General features: G+C 43.3%; 1 protein-coding gene across 1 annotated transcript in view; it reads right to left on the bottom strand.

The window, feature by feature from the left end:
- Positions 1 to 27,320, bottom strand: part of EXOC4 (exocyst complex component 4) — a 457,325-nt gene that overhangs the window by 400,315 nt on the left and 29,690 nt on the right. The window contains exons 4-5 of the mRNA XM_062020282.1: positions 6,331 to 6,515; positions 4,042 to 4,151 (exon numbers count right to left, since the gene is read on the bottom strand). Coding sequence (XP_061876266.1) covers positions 4,042 to 4,151; positions 6,331 to 6,515 — 295 coding nt within the window. The remainder of the gene's footprint in view (positions 1 to 4,041; positions 4,152 to 6,330; positions 6,516 to 27,320) is intronic.

The raw sequence follows: 27,320 nt of genomic DNA, 5'->3' as shown, positions 1-27,320 counted from the left end.
CTGTGATATGAGACCCAATGTTGTTTAATGTCTTCACAAACGACTTGGGATTAAGTTTGCTGATGACACCAAACCCAGTGGGGAAGTGAGAGACTCTCAATAGGAAAACCTGGATAGGCTGGAAGAATGAGCTAACAAGCTCAAGAGACAAATTCACCTGGGAAAACATAATCCAAAAGTGCAGCACAGGCTGAGATCTACTCAGCTGGGGAGCAGCTCTATGGAAAGAGACCTGAGGGTTCTGGTGGAGCTCAGTATGGGTGAACAGTGTGCTGCTGCAGCGGCAATGCAAGCCAGCAGGATGCTGGCATGCATCAACAAGGGCATCACCAGCAGAGATGAAGTCATTATCCCACTGCTCAGCACTTGTCAAGCCACACCTGGAACACCACATGCAGCTTTGGTCCTCATTATGCAAAAACACATGTGGACAGGCTGCAAATGGTCCAGAGAAGTGTCACACAGAAGGACTGTGAAGCCAGCTATGTGAGAATTGGGCTTGTTCAGCCCTGAGAAATAAGGCTTAGAGGAGACCATGTTCCAGTATTTAAGGTGTGACAACAAAGGAGGAGACTCTACAAGGAGCCACATGGATAAGCAAGGGGTAATGGGAACAAGTTCTTCCTGAGAAGACTTCAACTGCACACAAGAGGAAAGTTATTCACACTAAGAACAATCAGCCACTGGAATAAATCTTCTCTGGGGACATTATGGTTCCCCAACATTGGACACTGAAGATTCAGCTGGATAAGATGCTGAACCATCTTGTCTAGACCATATTTTGCCACAAAGTTGGACCAGATGACCCTTGAGGTCCCTTCCTACCAGAGATTCTGTGAAAATCAGTGCAGAAAATCACTGCTCTGTGTCTTGGGACTTTCTTTCTCAGACAGAGCTGCAGCAGTCCAGCATGAACACTACAGATGCATTTATCTTTACAGACAGGTTTACCCTAGCTACAGCTAGGAAAAAAAAGTCTTGGCCAGCTTTGGCAAGAGGCTTTTTATTATCCCATCTCAGCAGATGCAACAACAATTGGCTGGGATCTGTAATTCTTTAAAGGTGACAAGTGTCAACAAAATTCTTTTCAGAGCATACTTAATGTTCACATTACACTGGCAATAAAAAAACCTAAGGAAGACACTAAAGGTACTGAAAGGACAGGATTTCCATTCTTCAATAGATCCATCTCCTGCTCTCTCTTCTCTAAGGGGTGATGGAAAATCCCTGTCAGCTCTGTAACTACTTCTTTTTACTATACAGTGAGATAAAGGCAGATACTATACAATTCATTGAAAATAAAGCAGATGAACATTTACAGCTGTGAGACAGGAATTCAGTTTTTTGTGGTTTATTTCTTCAGCTTTCCTCAGCTTACCAAAAACGATGTTCAAAAATGATGTGATGTTCAGCAAGAAACTCAACTTCTCGCTGATCACAGGAACAGGAAAGGAGTTCAGATCTCTCCCTCAAATTGTCACACGGGAAAGTCATTATTTCTCCTCTTCCAGGTTTCCACAAACAACCTGCAGTTTCCAGCTCTACATGTCTGCATTGGCATGTCACCAGTGACTCCTCACACACCTCTACTACATAGAAATACAGCCTCAGGCTCTGATTGACCAGCCAACCCTACAGGAGCAGAGCTAAGTAACAAAATCTCCTATGTGAGTGAAAGCAATCAAAGAAAGAGTCTAGGAGGCAAGCATGATAAGAAAAACCAGAAGCAAGGACACAAAAAAAGGGATAAAAGAATTAATGATGAGGAGAGAAGGAAATGTTCTCTGCACTTGAGGAATACTGAAGTAGTCAGTTTTTTAAAGGGGAAAGGATATGTAGGTCACTTCCTTTTAATTCATTTTATTCATTTGTTAAACAAGGACAACACCACTTACTAATCTACTGAAACAATACAAGGATTAGTTCCCCATCTGTGCAGCAGTTTGACAGCTCCATACCAAAGCACCAGAGAAACAGCATTTTGCTCAGTGTTTGCTGTAGTACCAGGTATACAAAGATCACCACCAGATTATCCCTGTGTATAGACAGACCTTCAGTCAAAATTACAAAGTTCCCACAAGGAAAAGCTTTGACCTTTTGACTCCAGAGGAAAACCCAACAACAAAACACCTTCTGGAATCTCTACACACATGCCTGTATGTTATGTAGAGGAGACCAGGAAAGTAAAAGAAAACAAGAAGGGGTTTTTCAGGCACATTAGCAGCAAAAAGGAGGGGGAACGTGGGCCTGCTGCTGAACACAGAGGGTGCCCTGGTGATTGAGGATGCAGAGAAGGCCAAAGTACTGAATGCCTTCTTTGCCTCAGTCTTTATGGCCAAGGCTGACCCTCAGGAAGCCCAGTCCAGCAAGGATAACAGGATGGCCAGGACAGCAGAGAACTTGCTCTGGGTGGAAGAAGAAGAGGTTAAAGACTTGTTGGCCAAGCTTAACACTCATAAGTTAGTGGGACCTGATGGCATGAATCCTAGAGTGCTGAGGGAACTGGCTGATGTGATTGCTAAGCCTCTCCATCATTTTTGAACACTCATGGAGGACAGTGAGGTGCCTGAGGGCTGGAGAAAGGCCAATGTCACGCCAGCCTTCAAAAAGGGCAAGAAGAATGACCCAGGAAATTACAGGCTAGTCAGCCTCACTTCCATCCCTGGAAAAGTGATGGAACAACTCATCCTGAATGTTATCACTGAGCATATGAAGGAGAAGATGGTTATCAGGGGGAGTCAACATGGCTTCACCAAAGGGAAATCCTGTTTGACCAACCTGATGCCTTCTGTGAGTGCATAACCAGCTGGGGAGATGAGGGGAGAGCAGTGGATGGCATCTGCCTTGACTTCAGCAAGGCTTCTGACACTGTCTCCCACAACATCCTCATCAGAAAGCTCAGGCAGTGTGGGTTGGGTGAGTGGACAGTGAGGTGGACGGAGAGCTGCTGAATGACAGAGCCCAGAGGGTGAGGATCAATGGCACAGAGTGGAGTTGGAGGCCTGTGGCCAGTGGGGTTCCACAGGGATGGGTTCTGGAGCCAGGCCGATTCTATATCTTCATCAATCACCTGGATGGAGGGAACAGTGGGATCCTCAACAAGTGCCCTGATGGCACTAAATTGGGAGCAGGGGCTGATTCCCCAGAGGCTGTGCTGCCATTCAGCAGGATCTCGAGCAGCTGGAGAGTTGGGCAGAGAGGAACCTCATGAGGTTCAACAAGGATGAGTCCTGCAACTGAGGAGGAACAACCTCATGCACCAGTACAAGGCTGGGGATTGACCTGCTGGAGGGTAGCTCTGGGACAGGGACTTGGGAGTGCTGGTTGACAATAAACTAACCATGAGCCAGTAACGTGCCCTCATGGTCAATAAGGTAATATTTACAAGTATATGAATGGTGGGTGTCAGGAGGTTGGGGCAGCACTTATTTCTGTTGTATCCAGTGGCAGGACAAGGGGTGATGGAAATAATGTGGAACATAAAAAGTTCCATTTGAACATAGGGGAAAACTGTTTCAGTGTTGGAGTGAGGGAGCCCTGGCCCAGGCTGCCCAGGGAGGGTGTGGAGGCTCCTTCCTTGGAGGGCTTCAAGCCCCACCTGGACACGTTCCTGTGTGACCTGATCTAGGTGGGACCTGCTTCTGCAGGGGGGTTGGACTGGATGAGCTCTAAAGGTCCCTTCCAACCCTCACCATTCTGTGATCCTGTGATCTCTAGGCAAACTGAACTGACTGCAAATCTTTGTTCTGCCCCAGATAACGAGAACATGACGAAGATCAGAAAAGGCATAAAGAAGTAAAAAAGAGGAAGGATAATTTGCCAAAAGGAAGAAGTAGATATGGCCAAGCTCTGCCCCTGGACATACCACTCATTTCATGACAATTCCACAAATCACTTCCCCATCTGTTTTTTGAGGATCCCCCCACGAGCAGCCATCCAAGAAGATGAGATGTTATACTTCATGTATCTATTTTTACTTCTGTACAATCAGCTGAAGATCTGCAAATTAATCTTTAAGGAATGCATGTGACAAATACTCACTGCTAGAGCTTCCAGGAGTATTGAACTGAGGAGTTTCAAGGAACTTTCGTGGTGTAGACAGGTTAGTAACATCCATCAGAGGTACAGGAGAGGCATCTTTCACAAGTGAGCTGTGCAAGGAAAAAGAAAGAAATAGTTTACTATTATTTATACTCTTAGCTCACAACATAAAAGCCATTCTTTAATTTGTAAGCCTAAGGAACAGATGCATATGACAGCTTTGATACAAGAGGTTTGCAAAGTCTAACTTTGAGCACAAGTTCACAGATGAATATAAGTGGGTGTCTATATACACACACTTGAGTGAAAAAGTAGAAAGCTGAAATTGCAATGGTGAGTGAACACTGTCATACAAAGACAAAACTTGGTATCCCAAGGCCTCTCAATTTAAAAGCACACCTAACTTACCTGACTGGTCAATGCAACACTATCAGCACACAGGCACTTGGAGCTTGCTGTAACATGTGATTATTTCCCAACAGGCACAATCACCTCCAGCACAATTGTCTACCGCTAGCATGGAAAAACACATATTGAGCAGTACATATAATCCCATTTCCATGGCTTCTTGTCAAATACTTAAATTCTCCAAGCTTCTCTGGTTCCCACTAGAAACCTCTACCCTTTTTCCTCCAAAGTCCTGTTCTGTGCAGACATCTACAGGCTGCCCAGATGGGTTGTGGAATCTCCCTCTCTGGGGACATTCAAAACCCATGTGGACAAGTTCCTGTGTGACCTACTCTAGGTGGTCCTGCTCTGGCAGGAGTGTTGCATTGGGTGATCTTTCAAGGTCCCTTCCAACCCTTGAGATTCTGTGTTCTATGCATCCCTCTCCAAATGAGCTTCTTTTTATGAAGGAAAGTCTTTCCACTTGTTAATTTTCATCATAAATTCACATATTTGCCAAAAACATAAGCAAGAAACCATTCTGAAGAGAGAAAAGGCTCCTATTAGGGAAATAACTATGTTCCCTTCATGGTCAAAGTGCTTATAGAAACCTGCAAGGACAAGGGCTGAGCTTACTATCTGGCATAAGAATCACCTACACTCGCTGTACACCTGTATCACCATACTGACAGGGATCAGCTATGCTTGCCAGTTTAGCCAAGTTAGATAACACTTAAAACCAATACAAAAAATAACTGAGCACTATGTCCTGGTCAACAGGCAGTCTAGGGCAGCATGCTAAAACAAAGCAGCAAGACTGTCCTTGATGCAAGAGTTCATGTTATCAATGATGTGCAACAGGGAAAGTGAAAAACAAAGACAGAAAACAAGAAGATAAGGGTCCTTGTAGCAGTGATACAAAACTAGAGTTAATTAGCAGCTGCAAAGTCTGAGTACACCAAAGCTTTGTGTCTGTTTTTAATTAACAAGATGAGTAAGGAAGAGACTAATGACTTGCTAGCAACCCTCCTTCCTAGACATTTCAACTTCAATCAGTCTTTTATGTCATAAATTCAGTTAATACAACATCATATCTCTCCTCTTATTTTTGGTAAGTATTTTTCATTCCTTCTCATAATAAACTGCTCATTCATCTTTTCTCTGCACCTTTATCATGTGCTGGCTCCTCTTGAGCTCCCTGCTCGTTTAGTCCCTCTTCTACTCTATAGAAGTTGTATCCCAATGCTGTGGCTCTCTTTTCTAACCACTACTCATCTTTGTTCCTTCCCTCCCAATAGCTCTACTGCTTTCCAGCTTAGAAACCGCAAAGTTCAGGAAAAAGTAACCAGGCACCTGCACTTCAGCTGAATTTCCACTGGTCAGAGGTACCAACCAGTTAAGGTGTTTCAACATCTTTAAAACACTTTAAACACAACACAGCCAAGACACTGTGCAGGAACTTCAGCATTGCAGTCTCCAGGTAATAGGTCAGCTCCAAGTCTTTTAAACTTTGGATGGTTACTAGAAAAGATGAGCAATTTTTCCCCTCTATTCTTCAACCTGAGCCTAAGAACATGGTCTTTGTAGGCAAGGTATATGCATCAAAGAAGGAAAAGAGCACTAAAAGGAACTGACCTCATCATCATTCTGTGGGAAGCAGCAAGAAAACCAGCAGAATCACTAAGCAAAAGTGAAAGAACAAGAACAGACTGTTCACAAGCTCCAAGGTGCAGCAACATAATTTGATGCTTTTCCACTCTCCACAGCCATAAGCACGAGAAACGTGCTTGCCAAAAATGAAAGTTCAAGGTGTGAGTTGATGGCACTCTCCCAACAAACTTTATGCCAGGCAGAACATTGTTCTCTTCCCTCCCAGACCTCCAGTTAGTGTCACAAACCCACCTCATCCTCCCTTTCTCCTTGTTGCGTTGTCCCACTCGGTTAGTTGATTTGATGTAGAGATGACGGTGTAATTCATCGATCAACACCAAGTGCATGTTCATCTTCTTACTGTGGAGCTCCAACCTCAGATCACTCAATCCCTCCACCTGAAGAAGGGGACCCTCCAATGAGTCCACTGCTGACACCTGGAAGGAGAACACATGTGGCAATCTTTAAAGGTCAATTGATTCATTCATTCACCTGAGGACTTTTCTCTTTGATTAGAGAAGTGCCTGAATACCAAGATGATTCCTTCCACAAACCCTTTCAAAGCAGAAAATGTTCAAGTAGCATTTCTTTATTTCTGTTCCAAAAAGAAAATTCAGTCCATGGAAAGAGTTCAATACCTGAACAACTCAGATTTAATGAGCAGTTTTCACATGTTTTGAGCTTATGTGTAAAACAAGTTAAAACATAGTTCATTACATAAATATCAAAGCACAGTTTATCACACATTATGAAGTAGAAAAGTGTTGAAAAAAGATACTGACAATTATGTTTGATTGTCTTTATTCCTTTTATTACAGAAACACCAAGAAAACATCATTCCCAACTCTAGCAACAGGGAGAAAAAGGCTTACATTTTATTTGCCCTGAAGCAGTGTCATGACACAGCTGAAAAGGCTTAGGAGCCCTCATCTTCTAGCTCACACAGCTGCTATGTCATGTAACTAGGTAGGGAGGCAGGGGTCGGGCTGCTCTCCCTAGTAACAAGCAATAGAACAAGAGGAAACAGCCTCAAGTTGCCCCAGGGGAGGTTGAGGCTGGATGTGAGGAGGAATCTCTTTGCTGCCAGGGCTGTCAGGCATTGGAAGGGGCTGCCCAGGGAGGTGCTGGAGTCACCGTCCCTGGAGGGGTTTCAGAGCCGGGTGGGTGTTGCACTGAGGGCAATGGGCTGGTGGTTGGTAGGGCTGGGACAGAGGCTGGGCTCCATGGGCTTAAAGGTCTCTTCCAGCTGACACCATTCTATGATTCTATGAAAGCTATTGCTAATTCAAAGGTGCTTTTTAGAGTGTTGGGTTTTTTTAATGCTTGATGATTAGGGCTCAAGTTAAGAAAGATAACTTCATAGAAGCAACAGAGTAAGGGACAGAGATCTGGACAAGCAGCTGCATCAACAGGCCACAGGGAGCATCTCTGCTGATGCACTCTGATAGGGACCAGATGACATACAGTAGGCACTAGACTGAGGAACCTAATTTCCATCTATATCCTAACAGCAAAAATGGACAAGAGCCAGCAGGAATGACAAACCAATGTATAAAAGCAACACCATCAACTCACATCTCCAAGTTTGCTTGTTTTTCCTAACTATTTAACAGAGCACTTCTACAGTTCATTAGAAAAAATGAGAAATGGCCTTCCTCTACAGTTTCCAAACCCTCAGTGCTGATGCTGCAATATTAACTAGAAACAGTACATTTTGCATACAGAGATTTAAATTCACTTTTAAGAAGTCATTCCTTGACTGAAGATATCATTAGAGAAATAAGACATTTGCTTGCACTCAGGACTTGAGCAAACCTGTCAGCTAAACATTAAAAATGAAAAGCAAGGAGATATAGTAAGTAGACAGCCAAGCTAAGGTCTAGTCCCTCAACACCAGTAAATATTAACTATACTGAAAGAACATCTATCAACAATATATTACCTTGCTCAGCACCAAGTCAAGAATGACCCTGAAACAGCTTTGGGGCAGTCTCTTTAAATTAAGAGCAGTTTGTAAGAGGAAGCTGTTCTTTTTCCTTCCCCCTGAAAAGTTTTGCTAACAGGTCTCTCAATATGAAACGCCTTTCTCTGCATGGATGATGAGAGCACACGCTTGCTGCCAGTCTTTTGGCTAGAGCTCCGTCTTGAGGAAGAATTTGTGTTACACTATTAATCAGAGCACTGAACAGGCTCCTCCTGAGGCCATCAACACTGTAACTTCAACAGCATTGCATAGAATCCCAGAATGGTTTTGGTCAGAAGGAACCTTAATCATTGTTTACTTCCAAACTCCCTGCCATGGGCAGCAACACCTTCCACCAGACCAGGTTGCTCCAAGCCCTATCCAGTTTGCCCTCAAACACTTCCAGGGATGTGGCAGCCACAGCCTCTCTGGGCAGCTTGTGCCAGGTTCACAATACCCTCGCAGGGAAGCTCTTGCTTCCATCTAACCAAGAATCATAGAATCATGACAGTTGGAAAAGACCTTCGAGTCCAACCACTCACCTCCCACTGCCAGGTCCATCACTACACTAAACCACATCCCTCAGCATTTCATCTATGTATCTTCTGAATATCTCTAGGAATGGGGACTCCACCACATCCCTGGGCAGCCCTAAATTCTAACTCAGTTTGCACCATGACCCTTTGACTCATATTCACGCCCTTGAATAAAGCCTCTCCAGCTTTCTTGTTGGCCCCTTTAGGAACTGGAGCTGCTCTAAGGTCTCCTCAGAGCCTCCTCTTCTCCAGGCTGGATAACAATTTACAAGGTTCCTATCACCTGACAGAAAGCACTATCCATCCTCTTTCAGAAGTGGGAAGAGGGGTAGATACTGGGAAATATCTATTTGTGAACAGGTATGGAAGATGAGCCATAACATATCACAGATGAAGTGAAAATCCCAAATTTGCTTCTCCTGCAAAAGCTGGCATGCCAGAGCACATACAAACAGAGAAGGCTCAGCAGGAGTGCAGACACAGCTTGGAAACCTTTGGCAGAAGTCTAAGTGCTATTTTTTTAATCTTCTTCCTTTGGCAGGTAGAAATGTATCCCAAATTTCCCAGTTCCAAAGACATTTTAACCCCCTCCCCCCCGAGTCATTTCACAGGAGTTACAGGCATTCATCGCTGTCCTGAAAGCTGTCAGCAATTTCACCAAAGCTAGAACAAAATCAGGAACAACATTTGTCACACTGAGAAGCTGAGAGATGAAAATGCAACGAGGGAAGAACTGAAAGCAAGCAGGGAAGTGTCATTAGAAAGGTTCCAAGACATCCAGGAAAAGTACTAACACAAGGAACAAAAAAATGAAAGCTTTCCACTCAGATCATTCATCTCTGCTTTAAACTTCCCAGTTCCTATTAATTAGTTTTGAGATTAACTCTTTAAGACCAACCTAGAGGTCTCAAGCACATCTGCTGAGAGAAAATAAGGGACAACCAATCTTTTATTCCACTTAAAATCCCCCAAGTAACAAAACCAAAAGCCCCACATTAGAATCATAGAATGGTTTCAGCTGGAAGAGACCTTGAAGCTCATGGAGCCCAACCTCTGTCCCAGCCCTATCACCCACCAGCCCATTGCCCTCAGTGCAACACCCACCTGGCTCTGAAACCCCTCCAGGGACGGTGACTCCAGCAGCTCCCTGGGCAGCCCCTTCCAATGCCTGACAGCCCTGGCACCAAAGAGATTCCTCCTCACATCCAGCCTCAACCTCCCCTGCTGCAACTTGTTGCGCACTGAACTCGTCTTTGGGAAAAGCTGCCTCCTACAGTGGTGGGCTTGTCATGTGGAGGGTTTTTCAAGGCTTTTCTGACACTTCGTATTTGACGTCAGACAAGCTGCAAGTTACGTCTCTGATAAATGCCCAAAGTTAATATGTATGCTATGACTACATTGCAGAATCCTAGAATGGTTTAGGTTGGAAGGAACCATAAAGCTCATGGGCAGGGACACCTTCCACTTGACCACGTTGTTCCAAACCCCATCCAACCTGGCGCTGAACACTTCTAAGGATGCAGCAGCCACAACTCTCTTGGATCTAACACTGGAACTGTCAGAAGAAAAATCTTGACAAGCTCGTGTTTCACCCTACTGTCCTGGGAAAGACTGGCCCTTAAATCTCATTTTCAGCAAATAACCACACAGTCATCACAAGAGCTCTGATAACCAGGAGCAGGGAGACTAAAAGTTACAGAAATGGATGGTAAAGAAAAGGGAACAGGAAGTGAAAAGGAGTAGCAATAATCATAGAATCATGGAATGGTAGGGTTGGGAGGGACCTTTAGAGGTCATCCAGTCCAACCCTCATGCAGAAGCAGGTCCCACTTAGATCAGGTCACACAGGAACGTGTCCAGGTAGGTCTTAAAAACTTCCAGAGCAGGAGCCTCCATACCCTCCCTGAGCAGCCTGTCCCAGGGAGGTTGTGGACTCACCTTCTCTGCAGATTATCAAACCCTTCCTGGACACATTAATAATAATGCAACACATCAATAAAGTAATAATGAGAACAGTTCTGTTGACTATGTGTCAACACGAGCAGTAGTTCACAGCTGGCTTTAAATAAAGTCAAAGTATCCATCTGGGCCATGTTACCAGGATGGTCAACTTTGGTCTTCAAAACCTGCCTGGACACGTTCCTGGGTGACCTGATCTAGGTGAACCTGTTTCTGCAGAGGGTTGGATTGGATGAGCTCTAAAGGTCCCTTCCAACCCCCACCATTCTGTGATTCTATGACTTGGAGAGTCAGCACATTGGGTCGGTTGAGAGCACAGCCAATGCCACGTGTAACCACGAAATACAAGGTGAGCACTGAAAGCAAGACTTGGAAGAAATAAGACTGTTTAAACTTAATTCACAATGCAGACTACATCCATCATTGGCAAAGTTTAAACCAAGATGAGAATTTCATGCCCCCACTCAGCTAGCAACACACCATCACTTGTACTATGCAAGAGAGCCACATGTATGATAACACTTTAAACTTAAGATCGTAGAGGTTTATTTACTGTTGTATCATCAACTCTTCACTCAACTTGGGCATAACATTTCAGCTAGTTGTTCTTAACCTTTTCTCCTTTTCAAACCCTGATATGCAAAAGGAGCTGGCTGAGTGGGAGACAGGCTGCACAAAGCAGTAACAGGTCAGAGAACAACACAGATACTGCACTGCAAAAAAAGTACTGGTGTTCCTCAAGTTAGCAGTGATTCCTCCAGTTAGACAACATTAATTTAGGAGAAGAAGAAAACCTCTTCAATACCAAAGTCTATTTTTTTCTTGTGGCTGCTGCTCCTCTGCTTACAATATAAAGAGGGAATCAAGAGAAAGGTGCATTCTAGGGAGAAACTTCAGTGTGGGTGTTGAATGTATTTATATTGCCAGCACCACTACTGAACAAAAAGCTTTTTGCATTTTTAAAGGCAACTGTCTCCCTCCCTCTTGAATATTGAGCTTTAAAAACCACAAGGACTTTATATTTAAACTGTACTTATTACCTTTCCACTCATTTGTTACCAAGTTCTCTGGAGCCCTCAGACAGACAGAAGCCCTTCACTTCTAGTTATTTGTATCACTTGGTAGGATTTTATTACTTTGATCAATTAAAAATAGGAAAACCTTACAAGGTACAGTATTTCCATACAGGTTTTAATCTTTCCAGTACTTTACAGAGAGTTTAGTGTTTTTTTCAGTTCACCAACAGTGGTCTGTGCTGTTTTATTCCAAACAAGCAGTGATGGGAAATTAAAGCACTCTACATTTAGAGAAGGAGTATAAAGCATCCTCTTTTCTATTGCTAGAGCAACACAGCTTCTCTGGTTACTGTTTTCTACCATATTAATCTCTGCCTTACAGAGCTCGTTGTACATCAAAATTAAAAGGCATTGGAGCCATCTTTTACAGGTTCAAATGCAGAACTGCACAATCCCCATACACTGGGATGAGATGAAATTGTAGTAGCTCAGAAGCACCCTGTGGTCACTAAGCAAATACTGACACGTTATAGCAAGCACAGACTTAACATTTTCTGTCAGACCAAGCCAAAGAATTCTCCAAGACAGGAATCAGCATTCATCATGTTGCTAGAATAATATCCTGAGCCAGCCTGGAAGCTTGTAGAGGCTCCTTCCTTGGAGGTCGTCAAGACCCACCTGGACATGTTTCTGTGCAACCTGATCTAGGTGGGAGCTGCTTCTGCAGGGGGTTAGACTGGATGAGCTCTAAAGGTCCCTTCCAACCCCTACCATTCTATGATTCTGTGAGCCTTGGCAGGTTTCCAGTCCAACCTCCTGCTCAAAGCAAGGCTCACTTCAACATTAGTCAAATCCACAAGCACAGAGATTCAGTCTCTTGGTCTCTTGTTCCTGGTCTTTAACCCTTCTCATAGGAAATAACATTCTCCTTGTGTCCAGTCCCTTTCTCCCACAGGCACTGGTGATATTTGTCTCATTTGTACACTTCTCAGAGAAGCCTGGCTTCATTTTTCCTTTATCTCTTTTAGATGGTCACAGATAGCAAAACCAACCCCATTCTTCTGCAGGCTGAATAAACCCAATTACTACAGCAGCATCTTACACCTTGTGTGCTTCTAACCCCCACCATCCCAAGGGCTCTCCATTATTTCCTTGCCCATACAAGAAAAGGTATGTACCTTTCTTGTAGAGAAACTCCCAAAGCTGCATGTGCTACCCAAGATGCAGCCTCAAGTGCATTATCACTCACCCTGATCTGCTGGCTATGATCCTGAAAATGCAGGAGTGGGACATCCAAATAATAGGAGACAGCCATTTGGCACAAAACCATTATCCAAAAAGCCACTGAAGCAACTGAACCTTGTTTTCCCTGTCATTGCCAGCCCGCACATGCACTGAACTGAGGCTGTAATTAATACACTGCCCCTGCTTTTTGCTCTTTATCTTTGCTCTAGTAGGTGTGTTGGATAATGAAGATTAAAGATGCTATAAAACACATAAGGGTATCACACTTAATTAGATTTTCTCCCCTTTCTTTTCTCACTTCAGCTTGGAGTAGATTTCCCAAGTACTTATCTGGTTTTTAATACTCCTATTACCTACTGTGTGCTATTCATACCAACAAAAGGACTAATAGACGTAGAATTGTATAGAGAGGGGAAGAGTGATCACTGCAAGACTCTGGTTAAGACTGATAATGGAATAGCTGGGGTTATTTTTTCAGAGAGCATGAGAATCAGACGTACAGAAGAGAACTACAAGTGGTTCAAGGGTCCAGAAAAAGCACCTGAGGGTCCTTCAAGCCTGTTTTTTTTTTACACCCACCTGGCTTAGCTAAATGGAAATGAGTGATTTTTATCTCTTTTTTTCCTGAGGGTGAGAGGTTTTGGGTAGATAACAGCATTATGTTGGAGTACTTGGAAACAAAGATAATTATGGGTAGGAGAACTCTAAGATTTTCCCTTTTGGCAGAGGTTGAGGTGTGGAGAGGAGCTATAGCATGAGAAAATGGCTGTAAGGTGAACAGACAAACATCTGGTTATTCCTTAAAAACTGGATTTACCATGAGCAAATAGTAACTAAAGAAGTGGTAGGTAATCCCCACCACCACCCTGTTTTTTCTTTAAACACTGGAAGAAGTCTGTCTCTCCCATTGAAAGCCACACTTAAATACAAAATAACTCTATTTAGTCAAATAATCATTGAAACATTGACCTGGATTCCAACAGAATTGGGTTTAGATAATGAGATAGTTATGTCTGGTGTTAAAATCTGCTTATCTGTATCTACTTATATTGTACTTAATACCTACAATAATAAGAGTGACCCTGTAGAAAATCAGGATCAATGAAACAAGCATGAAAAAAGAGCTCTGCTTTGTGTGAGCTGAAAATCACGACAACCAAAGCACCAGAAGCTTTATGGAGCTTGTTTAAAGGTCACAGTCAGTTTATAGCAGGGCTTAATTACCTTAAAAAGAACATGTAGCTAAACATTTCCCTATCATAACACCCAATTTGGAAGGGTTTAATTTAGCATTTTATAACAAACTAGAATCTAAGTACTAGCAAGATATTTATTGAAGTTCTTTTCTCTTTCTTGACTCTGGCCAAAGTTTTCCTATCTGCTCACACTTCAACCTGGATGAGGGCACAGAGGGACCCTCAGTAAGCTTGCTGATGACACCAAACTGGGAGCAGGGGCTGATTCCCCAGAGGCTGTGCTGCCATTCAGCCAGAGCTGGGCAGGCTGAGAGTTGGGCACAGAGGAAGCTGCTGAGGTTCAACAAGGACAAGGGCAGAGTCCTGCAGCTGGGAAGGAACAACCCCCTGCACCAGCACAGGCTGGGGATTGACCTGCTGGAGAGCAGCTCTGCACAGACACACCTGGGAGTGCTGGTGGATAATAAACTGACCATGAGCCAGCAACGTGCCCTCGTGGGCAAGAAGCCAATGGCAGCTTGGGGGCAGCAAGCAGAGTGTGGGCAGCAGGTCAAGGGAGGTTGTGCTGCCCCTCTGCTCTGCCCTGCTGAGGCCTCATCTGGAGTCCTGTGTCCAGTTCTGGGCTCCTCAGCTCCAGAGGGACAGGGAACTGCTGGAGAGAGGCCAGTGCAGGGCCACCAAGATGCTGAGGGGACTGGAGCATCTTCCTGCTGAGGAAAGGCTGTGGGACCTGGGGCTGTTTAGTCTGGAGAAGAGGAGACTGAGGGGGGATCTCATTAATAGTTACAAGTATCTAAATGATGGATGTCAGGAGGGTGGGACATCCTTTTTTTTGATGGTATCTGGCAACAGGACAAGGGCTGATGGGATGAAGCTGGAACACAAAGTTCTGTTTAAACATAAGAACAAACTGTTTCAGTGAGGGAGCCCTGGCCCAGGCTGCCCAGGGAGGGTGTGGAGGCTCCTTCCTTGGAGAGCTTCAAGCCCCACCTGGACACGTTCCTGTGTGACCTGATCTAGGTGGGAGCTGCTTCTGCAGGGGGGTTGGACTGGATGAGCTCTAAAGGTCCCTTCCAACCCTACCACTCTATGAGTCTATGATTCATTGCTGGCTGGGCCAAACCACGACAGATGTGAACAGAGGATTTCATTTTCATTTGAGACCTCCACAGTCCTGGAAGTCTGTGAGCAAAGCTAAAATGGAAGCTCTCAACTAGGTGCTGCTTCAGGGGAAAAAAAAAATGGTTGGTCAAACTAGAAAATCAAATGCTTCATGGCTGGGATATCAGCTTCTTCTGAGATCAAGCAACAGATATGAAAACACAAACAACTGAGAAAGGTGAAAGGAAAACAACGTGGTAGGTCACAATTTGAAGACAAAAAGTCATCACACACAAACACAGTATTTCAAAAGGAAAACAGCTGAACCCTCTGAATAATACAGCAAACAAATAGTAGCAACCTAGGTGGTTCAGCTGCCTTGCTGGATGAATAAAGACAATGCTGACATTTAAAAGGAGGAGAATTGATCTACTGCTTTTACAAGGAACTCGCTTTCAAAAGATGCAAGAAAGGAAAATGATTAAAAAAGGCTTAAATGTATGTAGCCAGATCTAAACAAGCAGTTTATTGCACTCAATTTGTAGCTGACTTACATGAGACAAGGATCTAACCTGAAAACTTTGCTTAAAAAACAGGAAGGCACTCACACTGTAGTTGCTGGGACTCAGCACCAGACAAAAAAAGGCAGAATATCCATAAGTGATGGTCTCTAGTCAAATAATTTAACAAATGGTAACTTGCAGGTGATGGATTTGAGGTCATCCTTCAACATTCTAACACCACACATTTATCTAAAGGATCACAGAAACATAGAATGGAGGGGTTGGAAAGGAGCTTTAGAGATCATCCAGTGCAACCCCCCTGCAGAAGCAGCTCCCACCTACATCAGGTCACACAGGAACGTGTCCAGGTGGGGCTTGAAGCCCTCCAAGGAAGGAGCCTCCACACCCTCCCTGGGCAGCCTGGGCCAGGGCTCCCTCACTCTTCCAATGCTGTTGAGAATCACAGTATCACAGAATGGCTCAGGTTGGCAGGGATGTCTGGAGGTTATTAGTCCAACCTCCCTGCTCATGCAGGGCCCCCCAGAGCCACTTACTCAGGACCATGTCCTGATGTCTTCTGAATATCACCAAGGTTGGAGATGCCATGATGTCCCTGGGCAGCCCATGCCAGTGCTCAGTCCCCCTCACAGTAACAAATCATTTCCTCGTGTTCAGAGGGAACCTCCTGTGTTTCAGCTTGTGCCCCTGGCCCTGTTCCTGTACACCACTGAACAGAGCCTGGCTCTGTCCTCTTTGCACCCTCCCTTCAAATGTTTTTACAACTTGCATCCAAGCAGCACTGTAGAAATCCAAAGACTGGGAACTGTCTGCTACCAAACTGGTACAGCTCAGCAAACAGCATAGTGTGAACTGGTATCGAGGCAAACTGGTGCACAACAGCTAACTAAGATGACCCTGAACTTAAACACACTCAGATGATTCTAAAAGCAGAGAGTCTTCTGCTAAAAACCATGGAACATGTGAAAAAGAGCAAAGCTAGATATTCCTGATTGCCCCTGTCTCTTCCCCTTATAAACAGGAAAAGGTGAAGAAGTACACAGGATGTGAGGATTAATGAGTAGCTGCAAAACACTGATGAACTGTACTGAGTGTTGATTAACATGCTGAATATTAAGATGATGGAAGAAATTGCCACCAATTTTGTTCACTTTTAAACAGCCTGGTAAGAATGATCAAGGTAAAAGCAAACCAAGTGTTATAGAAGACTGAAAAACTAAAGATGATTCCTTTGCTATAGTTGGGGAGTGTCTGAGGTCACTCCCCTCCTTGAGATACAAGGATCTGCTGACTAAATGATGCAGAAAGGGGAAGAACTGATGCAGGCATCTGAAGCTCAAAGGGGGAGAAGTTTGAAAGGTTAGCTTGAAAGGTTCTGAGCTACGTCCACAGAGGTTGCAAGGAAACAGCTCATCCTGAGATAAGCAGCCTGTGTAAGCTTATTTGATGGGGGAAGGATGTGGAAAATGTACATATAGACATAGAGTATATAGTTACTTCTGACTGTGGGATTTGTTTACTCTTAAATAGTACCTTATATTAAGGTTCCCACACCATCAGAGCCATCAGTGTGATTAAATGCAACCTAACTTACTGTTTTCCTCCACAAACCTAAAAACATTGATAAAATGATGTTCTTTACTCCAGCTTTATAAATCCCATTCTTTTGAATTTGCCTTAATCGTCTCACTCAATCATTCTCCTTCTGCCTCCACTCACTGTAGTTCATCAGTGTCATTCTGGTAATAAAGGGCTGAAACCAAAAGCAGTGCTCAGGGAACAGAGTGGCTAAAAAGCAGAAAAAAGTATTATCCAACTGCTCACTTGGACTTGAACACAAAACACCAGCTGCTTCAACCACAGTATGGTCAAATATCGTGCCTGAAATGGGAAAATCAGCATCTGTTGGCATCACAGCATTGTCTGAGACATTTTCCAATTGATTGATAACCATGGAAAGGAGACTTAGAATCACAGAATGGTGGGGTTTGGAAAGCAGCTTCAGAGATCATCCAGTCCAACTCCCTGCAGAAGCAGGTCCAACCTAGATCAGGTCACACAGGAACGTGTCCAGGTGGGGCTTGAAGCCCTCCAAGGAAGGAGCCTCCACACCCTCCCTGGGCAGCCTGGGCCAGGGCTCCCTCACTGAAACAGTTTGTTCTTATGTTTAAACAGAACTTTGTGTTCCAGCTTCATCCCATCAGCCCTTGTGCTGTTGCCAGATACCATCAAAAAAAACGATGTCCCACCCTCCTGACATCCATCATTTAGATACTTGTAACTATTAATGAGCTCCCTCCTCAGTCTCCTCTTCTCCAGACTAAACAGCCCCAGGTCCCACAGCCTTTCCTCATATGAAAGATGCTCCAGTCCCCTGAGCATCTTGGTGGCCCTGCACTGGCCTCTCTCCAGCAGTTCCCTGTCCCTCTGGAGCTGAGGAGCCCAGAACTGGCCACAGGACTCCAGATGAGGCCTCAGCAGGGCAGAGCAGAGGGGCAGCACAACCTCCCTTGACCTGCTGCCCACACTCTGCCTGCTGCCCCCAGGCTACCATTGGCTTCTTGCCCACGAGGGCACGTTGCTGGCTCATGGTCAGTTTATTATCCACCAGCACTCCCAGGTGTGTCTCTGCAGAGCTGCTCTCCAGCAGGTCAATCCCCAGCCTGTGCTGCTGCAGGGGGTTGTTCCTTCCCAGCTGCAGGACTCTGCCCTTGTCCTTGTTGAACCTCAGCAGGTTCCTCTGTGCCCAACTCTCATGGGCAGAGATGTATTGCCCCAGTACCTGTGATAGTTTTGTGTCTTGAATCCTCTGCAGCTCCTGGGCAATCAGATGAGATTAGCAAATGGGAGGTTCAGTATGATCTGGAGGAAGCACATCAGGTCAGGTCTAGAACTCCTTGCCCCCGAACAGTATGAAAGTCAAAAGTTTAAACTGATGTAAAAAGTGAGAGGGACAAATTCAAGGAAGAAATATTTATTGGGTGCTATTCAATACAAGACATTGGCTGTTCTGTCCAGAGCTGTGTATCACCAAGTGTTTTGGGAAGGGGCTTCCACTGCTTACTCTGTTCTCATTCTCCTTTCTCAACTCCCTCTGCATGAGACATGGTGTTGGCCCAAGACCTAGTTGGTCTGACCTTGTACAGAGATGTATATTAAATCTCACTGGAACAGTGCTATGGACTAGCAAAGACAGTTTGAAGCATCACGAAGGCAGCAGAGAATAATGTGGAAAGAGATTTATGCTTTTGGTTTTCATTTCCATAATTTTCTGTCTCTTGATTTAATGCATCCTCATTTAGTCTTAATTGCCATGAAGAAAAGTGAGTTTTTTCAGGCCCATCTCTATCACAAAAATCTGCTGTATATGAATGATGCCCAGAACAATGAGGTCCTAATGCATTAAAATAAAACATCAGGCTTTTCCTTTCAATGCAAACCTGCAGCTTCTCAAGTTAATTCTCCTGCTGTCTTCAAATGACATTTACAATTTTTATGCTCCCTGTGTCCCACTCTTTGTTGTTAAAAGGACTCCAACTCCTTTCCATTAGCTCCTCACCTATTAATTACTTACTTGTTTTATTACTGTGTTCATAAACTCATAAAAACTGTACTGTAAGGCAATCGTGGCCTCCCTCTGAAACAGGCACCCTGTCCACACATTTTCATTTATGAGCTCTTCCACATCAGTCTTCCTCTAGCTCTACATGACTATGTTTCTTCTTTCAGACCATTTTGAAGGTTACTTGGAAGCATTATGTCAACTTAAGGAGACAAATCAGTTTACTTCAGTGGAAAACTTCTGGGCTAAATTCACTCCAAATGTTTCCAATACTTCACTAAAAACTACATCGATTACACCTCTCTCACCAGTCACTAGTTTTGAAGTTGTGGTTTTAAAAATGCAATCAGATGGATCTAGTTTGGTTTATATTGTCCCATAACCCAATCTATCTTCAACAGTTTCTCTTGCTGCAGATTTAGGTCTTAATCTAGAGTTTAAGAAAGAACTCATGGAAAGGCCAGTGATGACTGGAAAAACATCTGCTGTGTTCCAAGATGAAGTGATAAAAATAGGTCTCAGAATGAAGTTCACAGCATACCTTATCAAAGGCATAGATAATAAAAGAAGTGTTAATCTGAGGGTAATAACTAGGTTCATGAATCAAAACTGAAGGAAATATGAACTAAGCCACCAACAGTCTCAAGCTGTCCAGAGAGCACCCCCAAGAAAGGATGCATCATTAAACAGCAGCAGCAGTTGCCTTGAGCAAAGAACTCCTCATCACTGAGTCTACAGGATAATCAGGAAAGATTAAATTGCATGTTCAGAGAGGCCCATTCCCAAAAGCATAGACCATAACGTTACAGATGCCTCTCCCTTTCATCAAGGACAGTGTCTTGTGTAGCTGCAGCTTCCTTTCACCAGAAAAAAAGCTGCAGCTACACCTCTCCCTTCATTACAGGGGGTTTTCTTATTTAATAAACTCTCATCAGCTGAAATGAATGGTTGTTATTAGTAGAGCTAACAGCCCCATGATAATGCTCCAGAGAGATATCAATGCTTGTTGGTGCATTAACTATGAGCAGAGGGGCTCAGGTCAAGCATGTGTCAATGCAAATGAAGCAGGATTAGGCACTAACAGTTTTAATGCAATAGACTGCCTCAGATAATGGAAATTACAGGATAAAAAAAAAGAGATAGAGTTATTGATAAGTATACCAAGGGGGAGGGAGGAACCCAACATGTTTCAAAGGGAAAGAAACTCTCCACGTTTTCATGTCTTCAACCTAGCTCAGAAAGTTTATTAGAGTCAGAAAAAGGGGGAAAGATACAGAAAAAAGGGGAAAAACCATTCTAACAGTACATAGCACCAATGCTTCTCATACTGAGAGCTAAGAGGTATTCCAAACTTAATTACTTAAGCTTTAGAATGCTCCTTGGAGGCACACAAATAACACCAGCATCCGAGTAAAGGTATTTTAAATGTAGGAGCAGCTCACGATTTCAGTGCTTGTGTGAATCACTGCAACATGCACACAACTCAATCAAAACAAAGCTGAACACTTTCTCTTCTGTACCTCAAGCACACAGCTCTCAGAAATCATGAGGTTTCCCAATCATTAACATCTAATATGAAACAGCTCCTTTCAGCACACACACTTACCTCAGGAAGTGATGTGAAACGAGATACAAGCCTCGAGATGTCAGCTTCTGAATCCTGTTTTCTAAGAGGCTTTGTTGTAATCAATAAGGTCAACAATAGCAAGACAAAGTTAGCTGGGGAAAGCTTGTAAAGCAAGAAGCATTAGGAAAATATCGCTGGTTTTGTAATGTGGGAGAAGGAAAATTTCAAGCAGGGTGAAAACTTAAGATTTCTTTAATAAAAACCATCCTACAGAATCCCAAACCAGCAAAAGTCTCTTATTTCCATTCATGTCATCAATTCCAAAACATAAACCTTTTGGACAGCAGTAGCAGAGTCCCAGCTCTGCAATAAGGATTGCAGACACAGAAGGAAAGTATCATCTTCTCATTGATTTCCATTGTTCCAGGTGAAAGGCAGACAGTAAATAAAATGCATACTGACCCCTGCATTCTACTTGTTCCTTTAATTTCATTATTTCACACTACTTAGTTGAAGTCTGCTCACTGCACAGCACTATTATTGGAAGACTCTCCTCATACTACACTGAGGAGAGCCACAGGTAGCAGCTACACTCAAAGGAATTAAAACAAACACTCTCAACTGTGTCCAGGGGTAAAAATAATCCAGTGTTTACCAGCACGACAACAATCACTACAAATGCCTTTGTAACAGATGAACATGAAGTGAGTAGAAAGGTAGGAGATCCAGTAGGGCACACTCATTATGGGATGAGCAAGAAGAGGCCAAAGATGTGCCTGTGTACAGAGAGCAATAGCTTCTCTTTGCTCCTGAGAAAGCATTTCAGTATTTTGAGCTCCCTCTTTGACTCCCCCTTTCAGAGTCAGTGAGATTCCTCATCCTCATGTTGTTCTCCAAATCATCTTTCCCCTTGCTTAGTCTCTCTTCTGTTTTCTTTCCCTGGGTCACCTCTCCCTTCTGATTGCTTTAGTTGCTTTATGATCATTTTTTGCACAGCATCTCCATTTCTTCAAACACCTCTGACTTCTGCCCACGTCCTCCCTCACTAAGTATCCCAGTTGAGTTGTAAAGCCCTGCAGTTAAAGAAACATGGCACTTCTTTTGTAAAATACCTTGGCATGCAGACAGTGGAGCTGGTCAGCTTCTCTGGTTTAGACCTGTTATGTTCCTGAAATCTGGTTAGATTTCACAACCAACTAAAGCTCTCCCAAAAAATTAACCCATTACATATCTCACAGTCTACGGAGCTGCATAGAGATAGATTGAATGCATCATAAGGATGCCAGCAGGAAGCCTTGGAGGGCTTCAAGACCAGCATGGATATGTTCCTATGTGACCTGATCTAGATGAACCTGCTTCTGCAAGGGGGTTGGACTGGATGATCTCTAAAGGTCCCTTCCAACCCTACTATTCTATGAACTTAGTGTGCTTTAACTGCTGCATCAGCACAAGTGAAAATGACCTAATTTACCTGCAAACCAATGTCCCTGCCTGTACAGCTGGATGCCACACCAGGGGCAGTTAATGGAAAACAACAGTAACAGCCATAAGCTCCACTCTAGAAATGGAAAAATCTGGCAGCAATGCAAATTTGCAGTAAGAAAGTGGTCAGCTCTGACAAAAACCTGATGCTCTTTTTCACTTCAGAAAGCAGAGCAGGAGACATTATAGGGGGGTTGGACTGGATGATCTCTAAAGGTCCCTTCCAACCCCTACCATTCTATATGATCCTACAATTATTCTTTCCTTAACATAAGGTAACTGCAATAAAAGTCCTTAACACTGAAAAAAACAAAGTAGGCATTGGAGCATCCTCTGGCCTACTTCTTGAGAAACAAATTACTGACCCTTCATCTTGGTATTTCTTGGGAGAAGGACATGAAAGCTCAAGGAAGAGGATGTGCTCAGGAGTAAAGCACACACACATCAGTTCCTGGCTCTGTAACAAAGGGAAGTGTGCAGCCAAACTTGAGTGAAAACTAATCAGACTTCCTTCTCTCCTACTTAACTCCTTTTTGTCCTCCTTAAAACCATTTCAACTAGAAACAGCAGTTATCCTCACTGCTATGCTATGGACATATTTCTGCAGTTTCATGGTGTTTTGTTACCTGACACAATCCCACCTCAAAGGAACTCTACTCCTGCACTCATAAATCTAGTCCAGAGTAAGTGTTTCATGGTCTATTGAATGTAAAAGATTCTTTTAAACAAAAAAACCCTCTATATACTTTGACAAAGAGGTATTAGTTCATTAAAACTGCAAAGCTAGACACATAAAAGCCAGGAAATGCAAAGAAAGTAAGCTAAGCAATTTTCATTTAGTCATATTACACCATGACCTTTAATTACTTGATTCAACAACATTTCTTCCTTTCACTGTTCTAAGATTTCATCTCTTAGATTATTTAAACAAATGGAAAATATTCATTTCTCCCTATAGGTACCTCATGGGTCAACAGTAGAGCCAGAACAACTAGGTCAACATCACAGACCTCTACAATACTCAGGTTAATTAACTGCTAGGGAGAGTGTATTACCCCTCAATATACAGCCCAGTGCTGGGGGAGACCAGGCGTGGAACTGCTTCCTCTAAACAAAAAGTCTTCTGCCCATATCCACTGCTGCCCACCCTGCTGTGTGCCTTTTGCTTCAAGTTCTGGCTTGGCTATAATGTTGTTTAAAACACCTCTTGTGCTTTATAGCTATTGTCCAAGCTACCTGTTGTCTAAAACACCTCTTCTAGAAGAATTTGGATTCCTGCCTTCCAGTAACCAAGCTCATGCATCCAGGTCAAGTGCAAGCTATATCCCCAACCCGCCTCTGCCACAACCTCTGCTGCTCTCCCTTTTGGTGACTGCCCATTGCCTTTCCCCTTTCAGCACTGGATCATAGAATCACAGAATCTGTTAGAGTGGAAAACATCTTTGACACTACTGAGTCCACCACTGGCATGGCCACCACTAAACCATGTCCCTCAGCACCTCAGCTACATGGCTCTGGAATCTTTCAGGGATAAGGACATCACCATTGCCCTGGGCAGCCTGTGCCAGGGCAAGGGAAGAGATTATTCCTCAGTTCTAATCTAAATCTCCCCTGGCACAACCTGAGGCCATTTCCTCTTGTCCTGTCACACCTTGGAAGAAGAGACCAACCCCTAACCTCATTACAACCACTTTCCATACAGTTGGAGAGCACAAAGTCTCCCCTCAGCCTCCTTTTTAGGATTAAAATAGAAAATACACATATGAATGGCATGTGCACTCAGTTGCCACATCAAAGTGAGCACAACTTTTAGCAACTTAGCCTTTGCAAAAACAGATCCTGTACAGGAACAAGCACAAACCTCTACTTTCAAAAAAGCTTACACCTGAAAGGTATTTGATCTCAAACAGGAGTTCTGTCTGCTCTAGACTCTCCTTTCCACAAAACTCACAATTCAAAGGAGGCTGGAAGTAGGTTCTTTTAACACAACTTGTGTAAAGTGCAATTACAGAGCAGCAAAACCCATCCTACTGCTTTTCAGCAGCATGTTTATTACCAAGATGCTGGAAGAACATGTGACTACATGATATTTGATGCTTCTATATGGACAGAGAAAGCAGACACAGAAAAAGCTACCACTTGAAATAACTTCATACAAATGCAAGCTGTCACAAAGCACCTTTGCATTGTGTCCACACTACTAAGAAAAGCTGCCATTCCTTTATTAACCATTCTTCTCAGCATTACTCAGTCTTTGCACATTAGAATCAGCAGCTGGAGAGTTTTGAGTGATAATGAAACCTGTAACAAGGCATCTTCAGCTGTCTTTTCCAAACAATAAGGGAATTAAAATTCCAATTTAAATGCAGAGGTTGGAAACATGCTTCAGTGGCAAAATTACTTCAATTAATGTGAGTGGAATACAAAGAACAGGCTGCAGAAATGCGATGCAGCAACCAGAAACCATGCCATTGGAGTGGTTGCAGCAACCTAACATGATGACTGTAAAGGTCTAATTTTGCCTGTACATGTCACAAAGCTACAGGCAACGATATTAATCAGTGCTCCAATTTCTATGTGAGGGATACAAGTTCTGTGTGACATCACTTTGGGCTTTTTGTAAGCCACAAGCATCTGTTTACCTTCAGGATTGAAACAAAGAGGACTGAAAGATCTTTATGTGCTCTGCATCCCTGACACTTTAGTAATTACTTTACATAACATTCCTATCATTTTAAAAGGAGAAGGGAATCATCCTGCAGCCAGTGAGCAATTACCACAGCAGAGTCCTGCAGAGGCAGCGTTCACAGAAGATGGTAACAGTGAGCCTATGGCAATTTTGGTCTATGAAAAAGCTCCAAATGGGGGTAGGTTGCTGTTTCTTCATTACAGATACATTTGTCTTCAAATGAGAATTACAAGTGTCAACACATGGCTGAAATAATGTCTTCCATTTTCACTTGAGGTTTCTCTGCTTTCCTTGATGTATTAAGCAACAACTAACAGCTGCTTTTTTATATCATTATCTTTATTACTTAGAAAATATCCTCTAATCTGGAAAAGGAAACATCTGAACAACAAAAAACAGGACTGTACACACCAGAAGGTGTGTACTTTACCTTCCATGAGTTAAAATACAGGCTCTATCTCATAGCCTTGGACAACCTTACCTCTCTACACAAGTGTGTTTGTACAGAAGTGTGTATATAAGAAACTGCACACACTCTATGTTGCAAACCACATGCTTTAGAAATGGTTTGTGGTGTATTATATGACAAATCCTAAGTATTATTATTATTTTTCTTACCCTTCCCATCTCATATTCCAGATAGGAAACTCAGAACCCACCTGGATGAATTCCTGTGTGACCGACTCTAGGTGGCCCTGCTCTGGCATGAGGGTTGGACTGGATGAGCTTATGAGGTCCCTTCCAGCCCTTGAGATTCTGTCATTCTGTGAAATCAATTACTTTTCTGGAATTTACTTCTGAAAATAACTTATTTTGCTTTAGAAAAACATAGAATCACAGAATGGTAGGGTTGGAAGGGACCTTTAGAGACCATCCAGTCCAACCCCCTACAGAAGCAGGTCCCACCTACATCAGGTCACACAGGAACGTGTCCAGGTGGGGCTTGAAGCCCTCCAAGGAAGGAGCCTCCACACCCTCCCTGGGCAGCCTGGGCCAGGGCTCCCTCACTGAAATTGTTTGTTCTCATGTGTCAATGGAACTTTTTGTGTTCTAGCTTCATCCCATTACCCCTTGTGCTGTTGCTGGATACAACAGAAAAGAGGGATGCAATAGGACTTACCAAGCAGGCTGGTAAGCCCATCAGTAAAAGACAGGAGCAACATTCTATTGACACTGACATTAACTCTGAACATCATGTTTTTGCTCCCACGCTGACCACCCTTAATTCACAACTACTTCTTTACCTGTCCTGATGGAAAAATATCAGGTGAACATCAAGCACTCATTGTCCACATCCGAAAGCTGACAAAAGTTTGGACAAAACCTGACTGCAGTCATTACACTGCTGCAGGAATTCTACCAGCTTTTACATAATACTTCATGAATTACCATAAAGATGCTATCCTGCATTACAGAAGAAATGGATATATTACCTACCTTAGACAGCTTACAATACAGTGGGAAAGATAAGACAATAGATCATATTAGAACAACAATGAGACTAAGGAAAATAAGACTGAAAGGGTTCCTGGAACATGTTTTTTAAATGGAATGGGAAATTGTGACCAGATTATAGAAAGAGGGTTGCACCAGGTGTGGCACAAAAAAAGAGAACATGAGCCAAAGAAAACAAGAAGAAGGTGATGACAGAGTGAAATCAGACAAGAGGATGTGGCAGCAACCACAGAATTTCAGGTAGAGTTAGACATGCCAGAGAAAGGGATGAGAAGACTGACATCAAACTGTTGAGACTGTTGAGAGGGAACAAGGTAAGTTTTAAAAGCCATATTTAAGGTAAAATGAGATAAAGCAGAAAGAAGGAAATTAAAGTTCAAACCTGGGCTCTAGAAATATGAGGTGACAACACCAAGATTTGCAGCTCGTTTTAGTAAGTCATTATTCAAGAGGATAACAGAGTGAAGAGGCACAGCGAAGAGAAACACAAAGGACAGTGAAGTTGGAAGAAAAAAAACCACAATAAGAAGGCAATGAAAAGATGTCCTTAAAGGCATTCTCCAGCAAACACAAAGAGGAAGATGAACAGACATATTTCTTTTGCCTTCATTTTTACATCACAGACTGCTTAAGCTTGGGAAGGATCTCCAAGAGAACACCTAATCCATCCTGCTGCTCAAGCATGGTCACCCAGGACTGCCCAGGACCACAGCCAGTCTGGTTTTGACAGTTTTCCACATATGGAGAGTGCACAACCTCTCTGGGTGACTTGTTCCATCGTTCAAATCATCTTTACAGTACAAAAAACGTTTTTTCTAACATTCAGACATAATTTCCTATGTTTCAGTCTGTGTCCATTGTCTTTCCCCTTGTCACTGAGCACCACTGAGAAAAATCTGTCTCTGTTTTCTTTGCAGCCTCCCATCAGTTATAACCATCAACTGCATCTT

The sequence above is a fragment of the Colius striatus genome, chromosome 1 (genome assembly GCF_028858725.1).
Source record: "Colius striatus isolate bColStr4 chromosome 1, bColStr4.1.hap1, whole genome shotgun sequence".
Taxonomy (NCBI): Eukaryota; Metazoa; Chordata; class Aves; order Coliiformes; family Coliidae; genus Colius; species Colius striatus.
This window is presented reverse-complemented; position numbering and strand designations above follow the sequence as displayed.